The sequence below is a fragment of the Chenopodium album genome, chromosome 24 (assembly GCF_948465745.1).
Source record: "Chenopodium album chromosome 24, dcCheAlbu1.1, whole genome shotgun sequence".
Taxonomy (NCBI): Eukaryota; Viridiplantae; Streptophyta; class Magnoliopsida; order Caryophyllales; family Amaranthaceae; genus Chenopodium; species Chenopodium album.
This window is the reverse complement of record NC_137857.1, coordinates 27,556,353-27,577,143: the sequence shown is the minus strand read 5'-3', so window position 1 is coordinate 27,577,143 and position 20,791 is coordinate 27,556,353. Positions and strand designations below refer to the sequence as shown.

The window sequence follows — 20,791 nt, the reverse complement described above, 5'->3', positions numbered from 1 at the left end:
TTCCTAACACAACCCTCTCAACATCACCATTATTTTCAGCAAGCTATGTTAAGAGGGTACTCAAAGACTCAATAATAGATGTTTTAGGCTTTATGAAAAAATCATATCTCTCTTTGGCTTGATTATGTGCACTACCAATACATGTTCAATTAACAATTTAACAATCTACATTTTACATTACATTCACCACATATTCACAAATGAATGAAATCACAATTTCAATTAACAATTTACAAAAAAAAAAGATTAACTAGAAACTAAACCTGAAGACTGAAGTTTCGATCTGTCGAAGAGAGAGAACTCAGAAAAGGCTGAAGGCAAGCAGACGAACACCGGTCGGCCGTTGGTGGAGTACGGCCAATGTCGATCTGAGAGCGGCGCCGGTCCTTGAATGAGAGTGAGGGGAGAGGAAGTAAGGAAGAAGTAAGGGTTCTTCGATGTTTTATTTCTGTAAAATTGGGAATTGGGGATATGTAAAAACCAAAAAAAAAAAGAAAGGAAATAAAGGTGTTAGGTTTCGAAACCCTAGCCGTTGTCCCAAAACGTAAGGCTTTCACCATTAGAACGCGGGATGTATAAGTGAATATATGCGCGGAGTTTAATATTTATGCCTTTTTTTTTATTTTCTATTTTTTTTAAAAAAACCTATTCGTTTTTATTATTTTCCGGTATGGGTTTAGCGTGAACCCACTGAACCCATACTGGAATCGCCGCTGGTTAGGGAATATGCTTTTGCCATGGAGAAGGCTGCTGTAAATCTCCCAAAATAGCAACTTTCTTCAGTCTGGATAGCCCCTATTGCTGGTACATACAAGCTAAACATTGATGCGAGTTTTGTGGGGGCAGCAGCAGCTTGGTGTTGGTGGCGTTATAAGAGATGTTGTGCTCGCCTATTGTTCGTGTGTTGCAGGTTCATTTGAATTAGATGTGGGGGAAGCTATTGCGATGAGACAGAGTATCCTAATTGCTAGACAAGCTAGATTATTTAATGACATTGTGTTCGAGACGGATAATATCAAGTTATTTCATCAGCTAAAGAAAGGAGCCAATCCCCCGAATGAGTTTGGCTATGTTTGAGGGATATTCGCAGACTCACAAGTGACCGTAGATCGATTTCGTTTTCTTTCGTCAAGAGATTAGGAAATTTAGTGGCTCATAAGTTAGCCAAATTAAGTTGCACTTATGATGATTGTCGTATTTGGCTAGAAGAGTACCCTCTTGAACTACAAGAGGCGATTTGCAATGACTGTGCAAACTTGATTACTTAATAACTTTGATTTGTGTAAAAAAAAAGGTTTTAATGAGGCAACAAATACCCTATTTTGTATGGACATTCAAAGGGGTGTGTTAAGAGTTAATTAACTTAATCATCAAGTATGGTGTGAATGTCCACACTCCAAATTTCTTCATAGCATTTATTATAGTAGCCAACCTTGGTACAACCCTCTATGTTTGTAGCCCGCAATGTAATACGAAGCAGTAGTTTTCACTATTATAAATACCCATGCATGCAAGTTCACTTGTATGATGCACACAAAATTATTACCAAGAGTAATATATACAAGTAGTAATTCTACTTCTCTTATCTTCTTCTCTTAATCCTCTAATCTCTATATACTTCGTATTTCATAACAATTATATTATTTTTGACATTTCTTTTTTTTTTTTCCTGACGAGGACATTGCTTTTTTGTTTTACAAAAAAAAACTGAAAACTCAAAAAAAAAAAAAAAAAAAAAAATTATGAACGCTTAAATAGCTTTCCCGTCAAAAAAAAGAAAAAAAAAAAAGCATGATTATTAAATGGGTTAATACGGAGTATCCTCTAGACCTCTAATGCTTAACCAACAAGTAAAAAAGGGCTGAGAATATCGGCATTAGGCAGGAATAGAAGCGCGTGTTTGATTGTAGCACGCATACACAAAACACAACTACACAAATTTCACCATATTTTCTCTCTCATCATTTCTTAATTCTCAATCGAAACACCAATTTCCTTCCTTCCTTCCTTTGATCAATCAATCAACTTCAATCACTTTAGGGTTTTGCTACGCTGAATCTTCATTCAATTTATTCCAATCAATCCTCAATGTTCAGATTCTGGTGCGTTTAATATCTTTCGGTTAATTAATTTGCTCATTGGATTTTATTTCTGAAATTATTTCCAGTATCTTTCGAGCGTTCTTTGTTTTTAGTGATTCAATTATTTTTTGACTTTGTAATTTGCAATTTGATGAAATTGTCAACTTTTATGAATATGTAATTTTCGATGCTTTGTTACTATCAGCTCAAGAGCTATGATTTGGTGTAGAACAGCAACTTGTATGTTTATCTGGCAGATTTTGAACATAAAATTAGTGAGAAATTATGGAATTGACAATCTATATTTGTTTCCTTTGAAATAAATGTATATGGATACGGGTTTACACCCAAATTCGGAAAGGCGAATTGAATGATAAATTATTTGCAATTCCTGTTTGCATAATGGGAAACAATGAAAGGTTAAAATTTGAATTAATATATAAGAGTTGTTATTAAAGGGCCCTTTTCAGCTAATAAATGGTGATAGTAAACCATAAAATCGATGTTTGCTTCTTTTGTTGGCTGCCAAGAGATTAGTTATAGTGATAATCTGGTAAAGAAGTTTGCTTTCATAGACTAGGTTTGTATAATTTTTCCTTACTCGAACAATATCACATACTAGGTTTAGCGTATTGATTCGCGATTTAAAGAGCTCTCTAAGTGGCCACTGGCCAACCCCTTCTCCTTAATTGTAGATATGGTGGATGAAAAATAAGGGGAGATATTGCTTTCATGAGATGTTTCTCTTCTCAAAATAATGATTTAATACTTATTTTATATAATATGAACCTTTTGTTTTCCTGCTTGTTAGTAGACTTCAATAGTTCAATTACATGGAATTCATAATTATTTAAATTCTGAATAACTAGTTATTATCTGTTATATCACAAGAATTTATACTGAGTATATCTTATGAGTCTCAAGCTTGTATTTCTGTGTGTAATGTCACTATGTCAGTGGTGAATATGCCCGGGTTTACAGGTGTCAGACTACTCTTTCATATTACTTTCTAATCTTAGTACATTATTTTTGCCTTGACAGGGGATCTCAAGATCAGGGATCACAATCACGTCCACAACCGGCTCCGGCACAGTCATGGTATCCTCCATCTGTAATCGATTCCCCAAGTTCTTCTCGCCCCTCAACACCTGGTAGCAATTCATCTAGCAGTTACAGTCAACCAAAGCCATTTGAAAGGCCGGAAACTAGTCCGCATGTTTCACCTGCTGAAGCTGCTGGAGTAATCTCTACACTCAGGGACAAGAGGTTAGCTTCAAAATGTATTCATTGTTTCATTCAGTATCTTCTGATGTAAAACTTGCTGAAAGTTTTAGTTACCTGTTCCTCCTATGTCCTACTTCTAGTTAGGCTTTGTGTATTCAACTTAGAAATTCAATTGTTTGTTGCCCCAATTAAGGCATGTCTAACAAATGTAAGTTTAATTCAGCAAAAAATAGTTCATTAAAAATAAACTCAGTACAGTAAAATACATAAATTTTTAAAAAAGGAAGAGCGAAGTTCAGCTATAATAGGTTCAATTTCAAACCAGGGAAAAATATAAGTTCATTTTAGCAATGACATATTCAGCAAAATAAGCTCTAAAGAACATATGCATTAGGCTTTGTTCTTTTTCCTTGCTGTAAACCTTTTTTGTCTGCATGTACTTGAAATTCTCTGGAACTAATTTGAATTTATGCTTAATTGTAAAATGAATTTGGTAGCTTTTTTCAAAGCTTATGTTTTTTAAGACTTCTTACGGGAAAAAAGAACAAGGCCATAGTCCTTTTTGTTGTGACGATATCGATAAGTCTATAAATTATCATCTTATCCTTGATTATTAAGCTATTGATTACTTTGAGGAAGTTGTTTACCATGCAGTCTCTTTATTCTTTATATAACTTGCTAAATTTAGATACACGAAAGCATTTAGGCTATCTTGCAGCAGCCATGACGGTGGGTTGGGCTCAAGTTTTGTGTGAACCTTAATTTCATTTAGGATTTAAAGCCTTAGATTTGCCTTTGTATGACTATAATTGGGATCGTGAAACCAAATATTCAGAGCAAAATTACCTCTGAAGAGTAATTATTAATGCAAAAATAAATCATTTTGAGAGTGAAGGATAGCTCAAGTGGTTAGATCTTCCCTCCCGGTTCTAGGAGTTCCTGGGATCGATTCTCACCCCCTCCCTTGCAGCTCTCTAAACACCAAAAAAAAAAAAAAAAAAAAAACAAAAAACAATTCCTTTTGGCTGCCTCAATTCTCTAAGACTGAAAATCTTATTACAATAAGGAAAGTTGCTTGCTAAATTGCCTCTGAAGATTAAAATGACTGTTTTAAAATGACTGTTTGCATTGCTAATCTGCTATAAAATCTTCCAGGTTCAAATAATGAATTTTACTACCCTTGATGTGAATTTCAAACCGCATTTAATTATTTAAGCCACTCAGCCCTTGTTGTTTATCAATCTGAAAATGCTGGCCCAAGGATGGTTATGTCTCAAGACTGCTGTGCTGGATTTTCTTATGGGATTGAATCCATTGGATAGGATTATCCAAGTAAAACACTTTACTAGGAAGGGTCATCCCTAAATATATGGCACATTTTACTTTTGAAGTAAAACTTTATCAACTTTAACAATTTATTTCACTCACAATGTATGGAGTATATATGCAAATTCAATTTTACGAGATTCTTGTCAAAAGTATTTACAATAATATTTTTTTAATATGCTGTAATGATAATAGTGATCAACATTGGAGATCAAAGTTAATAAGATTTGATCACGTAATCACATGTCACATATGAGGAAAAAGATTCTTTCCAGAGAGTGTTTCCTTCAACTGGAACTGTTATATTTCTGCAATTCAAACCACAAATAATGTATGTGAGGATATCGATTGAGAAAAGTGCATTTCGGGAGACATAATCTTTAGGACTGGGTGACTGTAGATTCTAGAAAAACAATAAATTTTTTGTTTTGTGGTGGTGGGGAGGGTGGGTGGTGGAGGAGGTGGTGGTAGGTCCTTTATGGGTGGGTGGCTGGGTGCTATGTTATTCGAACTCTTCATTTTACCTCGAGTACCCGTGTCAGATCTTTGACACCCCGTCATGGGTATGGACACTCCGACACTTCATTTTGGACTAAAATTATGGTTTTTTTTTTTCTTCTCAATTTAGCCTAATAGGATGCGTGGACACAAGTACCTGAGTCCATGTAACATTGGGTGGGTGGCTGACCACACAAGGTTCTGGGAATGCATGAGAGAGAATAAGAGGTGGGACAAGGGAAAATGAAGTGGGATGATGCTAATATTACATGATCTTGTTAAACTGAATATAACAATAGAAGATAGCCAAACAACTACTTTGCACTTGTAAATACTATTTATAAAAATCTATTATTCCCTTCATCCCATAATATGTGCATCATATTGACTTTACACACTCCACTTTGACTATTTTATTTCTGCTAAAATATGAACAAAAAAGTTGTATGTAAGATGTGGTTGTTTTTTTTTTTTCTTTTTTTTTTTTTCAAAACATCACCTTTACTTTTTTTTTTTTTTTTTTTTTCATTTTTTCTAATTTCTACTCTCTCCGATTTTAAATACTTGCTCCACTTTCCTTTTTCGGCCTTTAAATACTTGCTCCATTTCCTCTTTTGGAAAGCTTTTACAATATTTAATTCATTTCTCACACGTGGATCCAACATAATACTCTCTCTCCTCCTATTCTTCCACTACTTTTGCTTTTTACAATTTTTTGTTTTCTCAAATACCCCACTACCTCCATATTTTATTACTTTCTCCAATTTCTCCGAAAACTCCGCGCATGGAGAAATGGAGCAAGTATTTAAAAACGGAGGGAGTATTAGATAACTAAAGGTGTAGATGCTTAAAGTAACCAGTATGTATAGCATAAAATTGCTTAGACTAGTCTCTCACCCCCCTCCCCATTAAGAAGAAGAAGAAGAAGAAGAAGAAGAAGAAAGCAACTTTGAACAGTTAGAAATACATTTGATTTCTTTATGTATATAGGGGGCTTGAGGAAATCTTGTCTAGTTATGCTGCTCAATTCATTTGAGGTTTAAAGATACATGACAATAAGACCTAAAATTACTCTTATGGTGGTTGTAATATTGAACTGCCTCCCTGTCAAATGAAATTAGTTGATGATCCATTTGGCTTGACCGTAATTCTTCTCTGTCATGATGTAGTGTTGATGAGTTACGGAAGCTTTTGAATGACAAGGAGGCCTACAATCAATTCTTATACTCTCTTGATCAAGTAAAGACTCAGAACAATGTGAGTTATCTAGAACTTTTTTGTTGTAGATTGCATATTATTATGTGAACCAGATGTTTGAAATAGTGAATAGATAACATATACCATTGCTACAAAATTTCACTTGTTGTTGTTGTGATCAAGGCTTAGACAATTCACGTTTGCCATTTCTAATATATAAATGCAAGGCAATGTACCTCTCTATACCACACTTTGTTTTGCCACTCTTTAGAGTCATGACACAAGGAAAGTGCTCTGGATCATGATGACATTTCAAATAAAAGTTGCATTGAACCTAGTTTGTATGAAATGAAAGAAAAAATGAAAAATAATGGAACGTCTGAGCATGTGTTTGGTAGCAATAAGGTGTATGTGCCACTAAATGACACTTATTTTATTATAAGATAGCTTTGTAATGTACTCAGTAAGAAGTAAGAGACTGTTCTCAAATTGAAGGCTGCCAATTTGGGTGAAGGTGTTTATGAATGTCCATGTTACTTACTTCCCTAGAACAAGGTCTGTACATGACTAGTGATATATTTCTTTCTTGTTATTGACTTCTTTTTTCAATTTTCAGGTTAGAGATGAATTGCAAAAGGCAACTCTGCAGCTTGCAAGTAAGTTTATTTTGTTTTTTTTTTTTTTGTGTGGCTATTCTCTGCTCATCTTATTCATAACATTATTATTCTTTTTTTGTTTTTAGGAGAGAATTTGGAGAAGGAACCACAGATAGTGGAACTGAGAAATCAGGTGAGGCTGTCAGATGCTAGTTGGAGAAGTTAATGTCCTTGTGAAGTTTATGCATATAATGTGCAGAAATTTTCAAACCATTCTTTGTTTTTGATATTATTACAGTGCATGATCATTCGCACAAGTGAGTTAGCTGATGCTCTGGAGAAGTTAAATGATCTGGAGAGACAAAAAGAGGGTATTATGAAGTGCTATTCTACAGCATCACTTCTGCACCTCTTAAAAGGTAATTTTTGGCATAGTAGACCAATGTCCCAGCTCACTTATGGAGTCATTGTGAAAATTAGCTATACCATTTACGCTTTATTTGGATAGCAAAGAAGGAAGGAAAAGAAGAGGAGGGAAAATGGAGGAAGGGAAGGGATTAGAACGGGAGGGGGAGGTGAGCTCTATTTTCCCTCCAAATCTCTCCAATTTTGGAGAGATTATGCTTATTAAAGAGAGGGGGGAAATGGATCCCTCCCTCTCCTTACCCTTCCTTCCCCCAATCTTCTACCCAAACAAGAGATTTGTCCCCCTCCATTTTCTCTTCTCTTCTTTTCCTTCCATTTCTTCCTATCCAAACAAAGTGTTAGTGTCTGTGGAAAGTGAGGTGTCAGGATTCTACTTTGGCTATGTCTATGTTTTTTAATGGTGTGTTGAAATGGCTGTGTTGAGTTATATCTATTTGGACGTTTTCCTTTTCTCCTCCAATGGCTTTTAGCATTTCATTATGAACTTTGAAAGATTAATGACATTATCCTTGGGTCTGTACAAGTTTCCCCCTCAGCACATACCTGCCTTGGGGTTGAGATTGGGAATAAATTTGAGTATCGACTTATTATACCTCCACATTAGGTAATCGAGAGTTTGTTTGTGTTTGGTAAAACATGTCAGAGGTGATGATGATTCATTTATTCCTTCAGGTTTTCTTGGCGAAAGTTTTATATTCCCTTTCTTGCTTGCTATTCCTAGGTCCTAGCTCCCCTTCCTTTTGTGATGTAGAAGTGAACTTGGGATTAAATTTGGTGAACCATAGTAACAGTTGGCATAAAGAAATGTTATGGTTGTGAGTGTGAGCAGAATCAAAGATAAATGGTGATGAAATATGGCAAGAAAATAATAAATAGACAGAATTTAACGTTGGAAAAATTCTCAAACTGAGGCAAAAAACCCCACAGACCATGAGCACCCAAATATCCACTATAAAAATAGGATATAAGAATAAGTCTAATCTATCTGGGTAAATAGTAAAATTACAAACTCAGCATGTAAGGATAAACTTACAAAGGAATAGCTGATTAGTGGAATAGTTGAGAACCATCTCTCAATGCTTTAATTTAAATAATCCATGCTTTATCTTGGCAGAGGCAGTGAACAAAGCAGATGAAGAATCTGAGGCCCTTCATCGCCAGTTTCTTGATAAAGAGATTGAGCTGGGGGCATTTATCCAGAAATACAAAAAACTTCGTTCCGTATATCACCGTCGAGCACTTACCCATCTGGCGGCCACAGCATCTTCAGTTGGATGACTCTAATTTGCTCTCAGAATCATAGCCCATTTGAAATTTCCTCGTGTATTCTGTAGTTAGCAGGTATCAGTGCTTTGATGGATTGTAATTTGGATATTTGTTATATTCAAAAGTATTACTTGAATTGAGCAGGGAGGAGAGTGTAAGTGGTAATTTGCATACTGTTAACTGAAGTACATAGTTAGTGACACTGCTTCATTAGATTTGGAAAAAAAATATCTTTTTCTTTATTCTACTTCCAAGTGTCTGTTTCTTTTACCTTGAGCTAGGATTTTGCCATTTTTCATTTTAAACTTTGAAAAGTATTTTCGCTACTTGCATTCAATTTGACAGGCATTAATACAGCTAAGCGCCTTAGAGTGCTAACTAGTTATTCAAATCTAACTGGTTCTGGCTTTGGCTCAAATTTGACATTTGCAGTGGCCTGTAATTCTGTGTTTACAGAAATGGAAGGCCTTTTAATTAGAAGTATTCTTGGCCTCTAACTAGAGTCTTTTAACACTTGTCGGTAAAAATGGTATTGGAACACATTAATGATTGAAATTATGCATGAACTTTGCCTCTTCCGTCGATTTTGAAAAAACAATGTAATGATGAAATTGTGGCATTTTTGTTCTTAAATGCTCTCAACATTTTTTCCATTAGTTTGTTTCTTAAAATTCTTTATACTCCCTTAAAAAAAAAAAAGTTATTTAAACGTTCACTTCACTCTTTTTTTATTTTATTTTATTTTATTTATTTTTTTGGTGTATCCCAATTACTACCTTAATTCTTTTCAACCACTACATTTAAAAAAAAAAAAAAAAATTCTTATATATCTACCCACATTTTTACACTTATTTTAATCACTTTTCTTACACCCATTCAACACATTTGTGAGAAGTGTAAATGTCAAATACAAATTAATGGAGATAGTATTATTTTGAGGGAGAAATAATTGTGGAAGAGATGTATAAGCTAGAGGACGAGGAAAGTTAACTCTTGTGAGGCATTCATAGTGTCAAATAGTACCAAGTATTGTGATGATACTATATATGTTTGTGATGGTAACTCCGACGCTTACACTTTACAGTGATACTGTAAATTATTATAATCATTCTTCTCAAGATTCAAGAATACTATCAGTGACCCTTTAAAACTTACATTAGAATCTATACTCAGCAGCATATTGAATAGCTATAACTGTATAACCTAAGGCATGGTAACTTCTCACACCTCTGCGGTCTGCACATCGAAACTTCAAGCACTACTCAGATATTAACCAATATCACCTTCATTACATATTCTACAAATTACATCAGATTACATACGTAGCAGCATCCTTTTCATTCTGCAAAAAGTAATATGGAACCCTATAATTTTCCACTATTCAGTAAGGTTAAGGCAAAAGCATGGGCGGTTTCCAATGGGAAAATGGTATAAAATCTCTATTTACAATGGTTCTGTTGTGCAACCAGAATGTTTCGGCTGACTGGTGAAACTGTCTGACCTTTCGTTGAAGTTCCCAAAGAATACCATTAATAGCAGAGCATGGCTGTGATTCTGGAGCATAAGCCCATAAACATCTCACCTGTCTACCACGAAAGATCATATTCTCAATCTCCTTATCTGCATCAGTATGATTTCAAGGTTCAAAGGATGTTGCAGTAAAGGAAACCTCAAGTGGAAAATTAAACAGACTAACAAATTCTAACCTGGAATTGATTCCAAATATTCCAGGAGTTGAGGGCCTATTTGAGTTGATGGCCACTTGATTGATATTTGGGTGTAGTCCACGACATTCTGGAAAGGTAACTCTACTTGATCAGACAGCACCACCGGCACACACTCCTGTTCAACAAAATCATTCAAGATTGTTTCCATAAATCCATAGTGTGGGAACATAAAAAGAGGGAGAGGGGCAGAGAGAAACCACAAAAAAAGACTCGTAGAAGCGAAGGGTCCATGAGGATTCTCCACGGGGAGCTAGGCAAAACTTTGCATTGCGGAGATGTTCAAAGTACTCTTTCCTTCCTAGTTTGTTAGGCCCACTCAGCTTCAACTCTGGAGATTCCAACTGTACATATAATAAATATAAATAAATTTGTAGCTATAATATATTAGAACCCTACACAAATAAGATATATACCAGTAAAAATTGAACAATGAAGTTCCATCATCAATAATGCACTAAAGCGAATAAACTGTCAGGCAAGTACAGATTACAATTAATAATGTCACTCCTATGGTCAATGAATAATAAGTGATTAGTGCATATTGGAAGGGCATCTTTGATCACAGAAAACTTGCTGAACCACATGTAGGAATCAGAAAAATGCTTGAACATTTTAAATAGCTACCATAGGACTGACTTGTATTGTTCGTCTTAACAAATCCATTGTTTCAATTGAATGATGCAAATACAACATTCAAATCCTAGTGTAGATAAGTATAAAATGTTATACATCAGCCAAGCAGAAAGCTTTGGATCTTAATCTACATTTATACATCATTCTCTCAAATCCCAATTGAAGTAATAGACACAATCCTAGAAAAGAAGTTCAAAAGAGCTTCTTTCACAGATAGAAAGTTAAAGCAATACCAAGTTATATTGAAACCTTAAAAGTAATACCAAGTAATAATGAAACCTTAAAACCAATTTCAAGTAATACTAAAGCCAAGGGAGAAAAGAGACTCATAATAGAAAATTCATTTAGAGAACAGAAAAAAGGGCAGATCATGCAATGTCCATCTTTCAATACCTAAGAGACTTTATATCAATAAAAGTATGTTTCTGCATGTCATTCTAATCATGTAACAGTAACTTTTACTTTATAGACAGGCAAGCCAACAGCTTTTTCAAAATACACATATTCTGATAATAATATATCCCAATACATATTTATCGAAACAATTGGAGTTTCACGCATCCCAATACACAACTTTAACCAGTAATAAATTCAATTATCTATAAGTAAAAATTATCTTAAAATTATGATCTTTTGCAAGTATACATTAATACATATACGTAGTAGTTACTTTACATGACTATTGTATATGTAAAAATTACAATGTAAGGTCAAAGGGTATTGACTAGTGAGTGAGTAGTATGGAAACTCAATTGTTGCAATAATCAAAGAGCATAGAAAGTATAAGATTTCACCAAGGTTATCAAGAAGAATAAAGTATCAGGTGCAAACAAACAGCACGCATCACAAGAAATAAACACAAACTGCCAAAACAGACATACCTTATCAGGAAACTTCTTTGCGAGCTCAATTAATTGAAGACGGCCAGTCTTCCCTTGTGCCCTACCTAAGAAGTTCGCCAAGAACTTTCTCTTTGACAGTGGCAAAGGCTGGACTATAGAAGCTCCATTTGTCATCCCATCATCAACATTCCCAGGGATGATTATATCCTTCCATGTGCTAAAGGCACTTGTATCTCGTTTATCAGTACGATCACCCTGGATAGCCATCATGAAAAAAAAAAATGTTTACATAACATGGTGCAGTTGCAAACTTGCAAATCGATAACCTATGTTACTTAGACATGTGTATGGTTGTCGGATGCTGGTACATATCTGCATGTGTGGCATGTATATAAGACACAGGGATATGGCATAAATGGAACATCTTTGTTTTCAGAAGGTTGTTTCACATGAACTTTAATGTACAAATACATACTTCCCCGATTTCATATTAGTTTTTAGACTTTTGACTCTACTTGCAATCTCTATTTTGAACAGCTTTTGTGATTTATAGATAGAAAAATTATTAGTCAGGTAGGATGTTAGATTCCTCTCAATGTGTATTTTCAAAATATCAACTGTTTATAGTTTTTATTTATTGAAAATTAGAGATATTTATATATTACGTGATAAAAGAAACGTTCAACTAATTTAGAACACAAGAAGTATACACATATTTTAGGCATTGACTCGCAATTCTTGTTAAACTGTTTGTGAGCACATATCATTAATATTATTCTTTTCCTTCTATTTAAACATTTTCTCCTACAATTATGTGGTTTAAGATACTTGAAGTGTCTGGGTGTGCATTAAAGTGTCAGTAAGGATTCTATACCCATGTTGGAGTGTCGATTGTCCAACAAGGCAAAACAGGTACAGAACACAATTTGTAGACTCAAAGTAACATAGTCAAGAACCTTATTTGCATTAAGCTTCTTGCAAAAGTTTTATGAGGTTCAAAGAGCAGTTTCATGGCTCATCTAGACTTCATTTTGGGTTGCTTACAGTTTCTGATTTGTGTTAACTCTTTTGTTTGCAGCAAGTCAGCAACTATCTAGCGCCATTTTGCTGGATTTGCAACTGTATCCTGGGTGGTACTATGTGTTGTGAAGTAAAAGGAGGAAAGACTCTAAGATACAGATAGGTTGCTATATGGAGCCTGCTGAGTACGTTCTCTGCATGGGAACTCATCATTTTGATTGGTTATCTCTTACTGCAAGCTTCAAGCATTCAGCTTTGTTCAACTAGCATAAGTGTAATTTTATTCCTCTTTTGCTCAGGATTTGGTTAGAGAACGATGACAGGATTGTTTCAAAGAGAGTAGATGAAGGGTTGCTTAGGATTTTCTTACATGAAGGGTTTTTTTTTTTTTTTTTCACCCTGATTAATAAGCTGTGTACAAGCTATTCTCTTTAGGATTAAAATTTATTTTGGCCTAGATTTTTCCCAGGGCCGTCTTAACCATATTAGGGGCCCTGTTCTAAACTTAGAAATTAGGCCCCATTAAATTTTTTTTTTTTTTTTTTTGAGGGGATTAAAATTTATTTATTAGGTATAATTTCAATAATCATATTACACCATTTTTTTTGACGGAGTACAACATTTTAAACAGTACATATCCTGATATCCCAATACAATTTCAAAATTAAAAAAAAAAATTCTAGCCATTTTTGTAGCAAATTCATCAACAATTCTACATATTGCACCTTCTCTGGATAATCATTTGGCAGCCATAATTAAAAATAAAACTACATTAATATTTAATAATTAAACAAACAATGCACCCAAAAAACTAATATTTAACAATTAGGATAATAATTGAAAGTGAAAAGAGGATGGAAACAACTTGATAAAAGTTTACCGCAACTCCAATAGCCGCAACTCACCGACTCATGGGAGTACCCATTAAGCCATTACAATAATTTTCTTAGTTTCCAACTTTAAAAATCACACATATTGGCAATGATAGCTAAATAACTCCTAGAAAATTTGAAATTCTATACACATTAGCCTTTGTTATATGAAAATTAAGGGTTTTATTTGGTGGAAAACGAAGTAATTAATTCCTCCATGGGAAGTAATTCAGGTATTGAGAAAATCCTCCTCACAACTATTGTGATTGATAGAGGAAGGCAAGAAGTTTATTTGGAAAAATGAAGAATTTGGGGTAAAACAAGAAAATTAATGGCTAAAGAAGGAAGGTTTTAGATTTTTTAAGCAAACTAAAAACATTTTACGAGGTAATTTGCTTGATTTGTGGGTGTAATTAAAACGGGAAGAAGAATGGCTGATGAAAATTAATTCACGCTTGATTGAGCCGCGGCAAATTTTTTTTTTTTTCACTTAGGGTTGGGCTCCATGTATAAATGGGCCCTTAACGATTCGGGGCCCTGTGCTAAGGGTCTGGTTGCACAGGCCCTTAGCCGGCCCTGATTTTTCCACACTTCTTTAGATAATATGTGACCATAACACTATCACTACATTAGAACTATTGTTATTTGAGTTTGATTAGGTTAGGAGTCATAATTTTCCAGAATATTAGGGATATATACACATAAACAACATAAATGCCATTATACACTTTCTTTTAATATCGGAAAATCAAGTTTGATTAAGCAATTAATCAATTCCCTAGCAAGTTTGCATTGTTTGGGTGTCTGCTTTAATTATCTATCACAGAATTCTAGTGGATTGGGGTGCAATTGGAAAGCCAAAGGTATGAGATTCCACTTTTAAAAATACCCAACCAAACATTATAATGATTCTAACTCCATCCAGTCTATTCCAAACACCCCCTAAATAATTCAATAAAGACTAACCCTCCACTAGTTCAGGTTATTAGGCTAGTAAGTAGTAACGCTATATATTGAAGAAAGGCAAGATAAGAAAATGTGAGCGAGTCAAGTAAGCAATATAGAATGTCCTCTTAACAGTTTTACTCTGCATCCGAATATTGATAACCCCAGCAAATGGGAACAAAATTCCATTTCTTGGCTGCTTGCAGGAAACACTAAAAGTTCAGGGAAAAAGGCTACAAGGACTATGAAGTATGAATAAGAATGGCAATAGAGGAACAGTTTGTTAGGCTTCTTATAGAGGTTAGTTTCATAACCATCATTTTGCTATGAATTATTATGGTGGTTCTCTGTGATAAATTGTTGGCATTGGTAGATTATATGCAAGCCCTGAGGCCCCTGACAGAAAAGGAATAAGAGTTCTGGACTAAAATCAGACAAAATTCTTGGTGATCAGTAAATGATGGACTTGACATATCCACTATGCTTCCTAGGGAGAAAAAGAGATACACAAAGTTGTTCTAGAATCTAGATGCAGATAATACGAAGGTCCGTAATGAATGAGGAAAATGACTGAGTAGAAATAGCCACTATATGTGTGCATAGCATATCTACGTACTTTTTCCTGGAAATTAGAGGTATAGGGATGGACCTACAATTTATTTCCTCCACAGATCTTTGTTTTCTTACATCCTATATTTTTTATATTTGATTTGCTTTAATAAGAGGGCGCAGATACAATTGTAAACATGATTTTTCCAGCAATGACACATTGTTTATAATAACAAGCATTATTGCATTGGAAGGTAAATGAATCACAAAGACACAAACTAGTAATGTATCTAGCTTTGGCATTCTTATTCGATGTCTCCAAATTAAAGGATCTGCATTCTTACTTGGTCACAAGAAGGTAGGTGTGGCAGGCACAGCGGACAAATTAAGGGAAAATTGTCTGCGTTGGTTTGGGCATGTAAGACGGAGGCCCGAGAGTGCATTGGTACGAAGAGTGGAAGATTGGGATCATGGAGGGGTTAAATGAAGGAGAGGGAGACCGAAAATGACTTGGTTAGAAGGAGTTAGGAAGGATATGAAGTATATGGATTGCATGTGGATGAGGCATTGGATCGTAAGGGATGGAGGAGGAGGACTTTGTCAATGATTACACGGAATAATCATATTTAGTTCATGTAGCCGACCCCTTCATGGGATTAAGGCTTTGATTGATTGATTGATATGTTTTCTAGCTCCAATACTTCTTGATATTCAAAACTGGGGTCATCATAGATTTCGGTTCCCTTGCACTTTGATCTGGATGCATGAGTATTTGGTTATAATATATATTCTTTGGTACTTAAGATGCATCTGACTTTAAGGTTTAAAGCTTAAGACAATTCAGTTCAACATCAAAATTAACATTAAGATCATTCCTCTGATGCCTCTTGAAAGTAGATTCCTGCCTAGGGTAGGGTGGGCAAAAAAGGAAAGGGGCACATTTTTTAAAAAAAGGATTCACACTTTTATTTTTCTCACCGTTAAATGTGCTTTAAGAAAAGCTGAGCAATGTGCAGGCTGTACACATTCCATTCCCAAAATGAACAGAAAACAAGTCTTATATAGATCTTTTTTTTTTATAAAAAAAACAGCCTTTGATTTACTAATTAGTTTGAAACCAGACTCCAATACACAACATAAGTTTCAAACCAAAATTACGAGACATCAATTACAGGCCAAACTTATGAAGATACCTCAGGAGTAAGAATGATTGAGCGATTCAAAAACGTAGCCCACGACTTGAACAAATGAGCACCAGCACCACTGCACATGGGAAAGGTATAATTAAAACAAAGAATGTAAAACTAGCAATAGGGGAAAAATTCTACTAGCACAACATACATAAATCGTATATTAAGCAACAAATAATTCGTGAACATTGCAACATGACAAGATGCAACACAGATATGAATAACTTCGTGAACATTGCACGTCATCTAGTAACACCATATACAGACATGATATCATTCCTATACTTAGATAATAAGCTCGGACACCTTGTTTGGATGCAGGTCCAGATTAAGCTATGTCATTAGCTTATTCAAACAGCAACGTAGATAGATGGACCGAGTCAACCAACAAAGCAACAAATGCCATTATAGCACACTACTATCTCTAGATATTATTACACTCATAGGGAAGGGTCTAGCCATTCATGGATACAGCAAATTACAACTCTACAAAACAAAAGAGAAGCAGAAGCTTCAAATACCATGAAAATTAACACAAGTAAAAATCAAGGTCATTAGCCTCCTGCATATTACCAATCACACACATTTTTGACAATGTACCAGGCTACCTTGTAGGCTTTGTAGCATGTTTCTAGAAGATGACAATGTTTCTAACTGGAATCCAAAAAGAGCAACAACAAAGCCTGAGGTCAAAAAAAAAAAAAAAAAAAAAAAAAAAAAAAAAAAAAAAAAAAAAAAAGAGCTAGGTCTTAGGAGAGAGACTGCAGAGAGGCTAAATAAAAAGCTCATGATATAGATGCATTAGTGTAATGCAAGTCAAGTCAATTAAAAGAATATCAATATATTATCTGGGTTCCACATGACAATGTTTCTAACATTGACCATACATACTTGAGTATGCATGTAAATGCATAAATAATTAAATAGTTAAGTATTTAATCTTTCCGTCTTCAAAACAAACCACCTTTCAGTACACAAATTCCTTTAAATAACAACAGCATACCTTGGGAAGACAAATATGTGGTTACGGCCACCAGAGAGTCTGAAGTATGGCATCTCACTTAGTACCTATAAGCAAATTGCAAACTTAAATGAAAATACAATCAGGAATAATTTTTTTAAAAAAGATAAGAAAACAGTATTTACACACAGATTAGAAAATGAAAGCAACACTGTGAAGAGGCAGGAAAAAATGGTTCTTGCCTTGACATATGTATTGTTAATCTCCTTGTCATTTAGACCTCCCATCATCCGAACACATTTTGCATAAGCTGGAACAAAAAAAAGATCTGCATCTTCTTTATTCATGGTCCGGAATTTAGACTTCAAAAACAACTTATGTATTTTGACCTACATTTTGAAGGCAGAAATAAGGACAAGCAGAATCACATAATGGGAAATAACAAGCCAATATTATAACAGGAGATGGCAAGGTAAGCTGGAACAGGTTTGGACATTGGCCAATTTATGGAACATATACGGGGCAGCAAGGCAGCAGTTTTTGTGTAAAGAGAGATGATGGATCTATAGAAGTGACATCGACTTTTGTACATTAAACTATGGAGCATATACTATAAAAATAACCCTTGTAAACCATTAACGAGCTATTTTAGTCTGACTCTTCATCCATCATCTTGTACAACTGTACAAGTGTCTTACAATTGATACTCAAATAGAATGCAACACTCAAATACTCGAAATTTCATCTAAATTACATGAACATCCCTGTACAAAAAAACTAAACGCTTAATTAAATCCTAGGAACTAGAGATGTATTCGATACATCTTTAACATTATCATGTAGTCAGAAACGAATGAGCTATTGCAAGCCTTACAGGCTTACATGACTCAAATTAAACAGACTTTTCTCCTAATCTCTGCATTGGTGACAATACATAGCACTGTCTGTAGTTTCCAAGTGGTATATAGTTTCTGACATATAATAATCACCATCATTCAAGGCAAAAAAGGAGCATGCATTCTTAGGTTTTTTCGGTTCATGCCAGTTCAAAGAGTTAGAACTACACATTTTCTAACCTCAGATTCTAAATCAATCACAATCTTTTACTCAACGTCCTTTTTGAATTGAGGGAATAAACTCAAAATGGCAATATACTATGCAAAATTCTACAAGGAAAACATTTTTTCCAACATATTTTTCTACATTGATTAAATTATAACTCACTTCCACAGTCCCCACACTTTCCCAAAAACTAATACAACTCGAATGATCTTCATCGCGACACAATTCTCGTTTGGTAAGTGGTAATAAATAGTGCTAATGAGCATACATTAGCATCAATATTCATTCCAATTACAATATAACTTCACCCCCAATTAATCTTTCTTCTTCGCAAATTTTCATTTCCATCTATTACCACTTGGGTTTGGCATTGGGTGACAATGAACATTTCCAATAGCATAACACAAGTTTCGGGGTGAGATTGCATTGGAACAATGCCACATTTCTTGTCAAATTACACTTAAATTCGTTCCCATTACCGCTATATACACCCAATCACAAAACCAACAATTACCCACCATTTTAAACACCAAAAATTCAAATCAACAATTCCACTAATACATTTGCAATAACATAAATTCAACAATAATATTTAATTAATTTTATTTCAAAAAAAAAAAAAAAAAGGGAAGAATAACCTGAGTGCCCCATTGGCCTTTAACACACGCATCAGGAGAAATATTCCTATCACGACCATACATCAAAAGCTTCAACCCATCAATCTCATTCTCATCATAGACATAGATCTTGAGATTAAGGTGGGACCCATATCCTACTTCAGGCCAAGAGAATGGACGGTTAGGATTGAAGTTGATGGAAGTGGGTTTGGTGGGGTGCGAAGCAGGGGATTGGAGCTCAGGGTTGAAGGATTGATCGAAGAGACGAGTGAGGAAGAAGGTGGTTGCAACAAGGGCTAAAGCACCAATCTGGTGGGTGCGAGTGCAGGGTGTTGGTTGATGAAATGGCCTTGATTTGCTGCTTGTTAAGCTTCCCATCTCATTGAAATTTTGTTTTTTGAGAGGGGTTTCAGTTTCACTGTGAAAGTTGGTTAACACCCCAAGTGAGAGTGTGCTTCATTAGATCTTGCCGAGGTGGTACACCATTCCAATCCTAAGTAGAGAGGTGTGAAAGTTAATTATGACTTATGAGTATGACCCGATTCGAGAATCCGACATGAATTGGTACTAGTGATTTGTATCCGATTTTGCAATTGGTATTTAAGAAATGTGTGGAATTTAATATGGGTACTCCCTTCGTATTTAATTAATTGCTCCACTTCTTTGAAAACGAAGTTGTAGGAGAAATAATAGAAGATTATTAATTTAGGAATAAAGTGGGGTAGGATAATATATATAAAAAAAAATGAAAAATCAAAAGTGGATATAAGAGCATCAGCAACACAAACTTTTAAAAAAATCGGGTGTACAATAATTATTGTACATCCACTATAAAGATAGACTAATTTGATCAAAAGTTACCGCTGAAATAAATAAAAGTTACCCTAGTATGCATAAAAGTAATCCAATACAAATAAAAATTATTAATAAAGAATCACATTTTAAATGACTAAAAGTCAATTATTAGTGATTGAATGTAATTAAATTACCATTATAAAACTTTTCTTATTGTCTATATATATAAAAATTGTATTATGTTTAAAGTTACCCCAAAAAAGGCAAAAAGTTACCCTAAAATTAGGTAAAAGTTACCCTTATACTGCTCGATGTACAGTAATATTAGTGTAAACCGGGTGTATACAAAAGTTTTATGGCAAGGATGCTTATATCCTTTCCCAATTTCTCTCTCCTTTCCTCCACTTGACACATCACACTCTCTTTCTTTCACATCACTTCCCACTATCTCTATCCTTTTACTTATCCTCTTTCTTAAATATTTCCAACATCAATGAGTATCCTTTCCCATATACTCTCTCCTATTTACATATACCCCACCATATATTCTCTCTCCTATTTACACACTTAATTATTATTTTAGTTTGTAAAATATGTTTATTATTATTATTATTATTATTATTATTATTATTATTATTATTATTAATCGAACAAAAATACGTCAACTAATACATTATCACATTAATATAAAAGATTAGTAAAATACGAAATACATGAATTAAAAGACATAAATTAAAAATATGAAATACACGGATGAAAATAAGCAACGAAAATAACACACATAATTTAAAATTATTAAAATGCTAATTTTCAACCGAACTCCTTGACCTTGCCCATAAATGCTCAACTAAGTCGTTCTTTAATGCCTCATGAACTTGTCTATCGCGAATCTCCCCTCTTGAAGCTATCAATCTACTAAAATTATCAGGATCATACTGCCCAGGAGTTCCGGTAAATGTTGTTG

At 34.4% G+C, this 20,791-nt stretch overlaps 2 protein-coding genes across 2 annotated transcripts; one reads left to right on the top strand and one right to left on the bottom strand.

Moving 5' to 3' along the window:
* Positions 1 to 1,838: 1,838 nt before the first annotated feature.
* LOC145611468 (vacuolar protein-sorting-associated protein 37 homolog 1-like) lies at positions 1,839 to 8,861 on the top strand. The gene is made up of 7 exons (XM_081666800.1): positions 1,839 to 2,102; positions 3,123 to 3,347; positions 6,299 to 6,386; positions 6,943 to 6,982; positions 7,069 to 7,115; positions 7,221 to 7,341; positions 8,463 to 8,861. Exons 1-7 carry the CDS (start codon positions 2,089 to 2,091, stop codon positions 8,624 to 8,626), a joined length of 699 nt encoding a protein of 232 aa, XP_081522926.1. The 5' UTR covers positions 1,839 to 2,088; the 3' UTR covers positions 8,627 to 8,861.
* Positions 8,862 to 9,635: 774 nt separating this feature from the next.
* LOC145611525 (putative arabinosyltransferase ARAD1) lies at positions 9,636 to 19,510 on the bottom strand. The gene is made up of 8 exons (XM_081666866.1): positions 19,054 to 19,510; positions 17,596 to 17,742; positions 17,396 to 17,460; positions 16,396 to 16,465; positions 11,856 to 12,071; positions 10,539 to 10,682; positions 10,321 to 10,456; positions 9,636 to 10,234 (listed from the first exon to the last, which is right to left on the bottom strand). The coding sequence occupies exons 1-8, from the start codon at positions 19,408 to 19,410 to the stop codon at positions 10,005 to 10,007; spliced, it is 1,365 nt and encodes a 454-aa protein (XP_081522992.1). The 5' UTR covers positions 19,411 to 19,510; the 3' UTR covers positions 9,636 to 10,004.
* Between the last annotated feature and the right edge of the window lie 1,281 nt (positions 19,511 to 20,791).

Coding starts and splice junctions, on each gene's coding strand:
- LOC145611468 (XM_081666800.1), top strand. Junction 6,387..6,942: donor AAGTAAAGACTCAGAACAAT/GTGAGTTATCTA, acceptor TTCAATTTTCAG/GTTAGAGATGAATTGCAAAA. Junction 6,983..7,068: donor GGCAACTCTGCAGCTTGCAA/GTAAGTTTATTT, acceptor TTTTGTTTTTAG/GAGAGAATTTGGAGAAGGAA.
- LOC145611525 (XM_081666866.1), bottom strand. CDS start 19,410: ATGGGAAGCTTAACAAGCAGCAAATCAAGGCCATTTCATCAACCAACA. Junction 10,683..11,855: donor CAAAGAAGTTTCCTGATAAG/GTATGTCTGTTT, acceptor TTATATGTACAG/TTGGAATCTCCAGAGTTGAA. Junction 10,235..10,320: donor ATATTTGGAATCAATTCCAG/GTTAGAATTTGT, acceptor ATACTGATGCAG/ATAAGGAGATTGAGAATATG.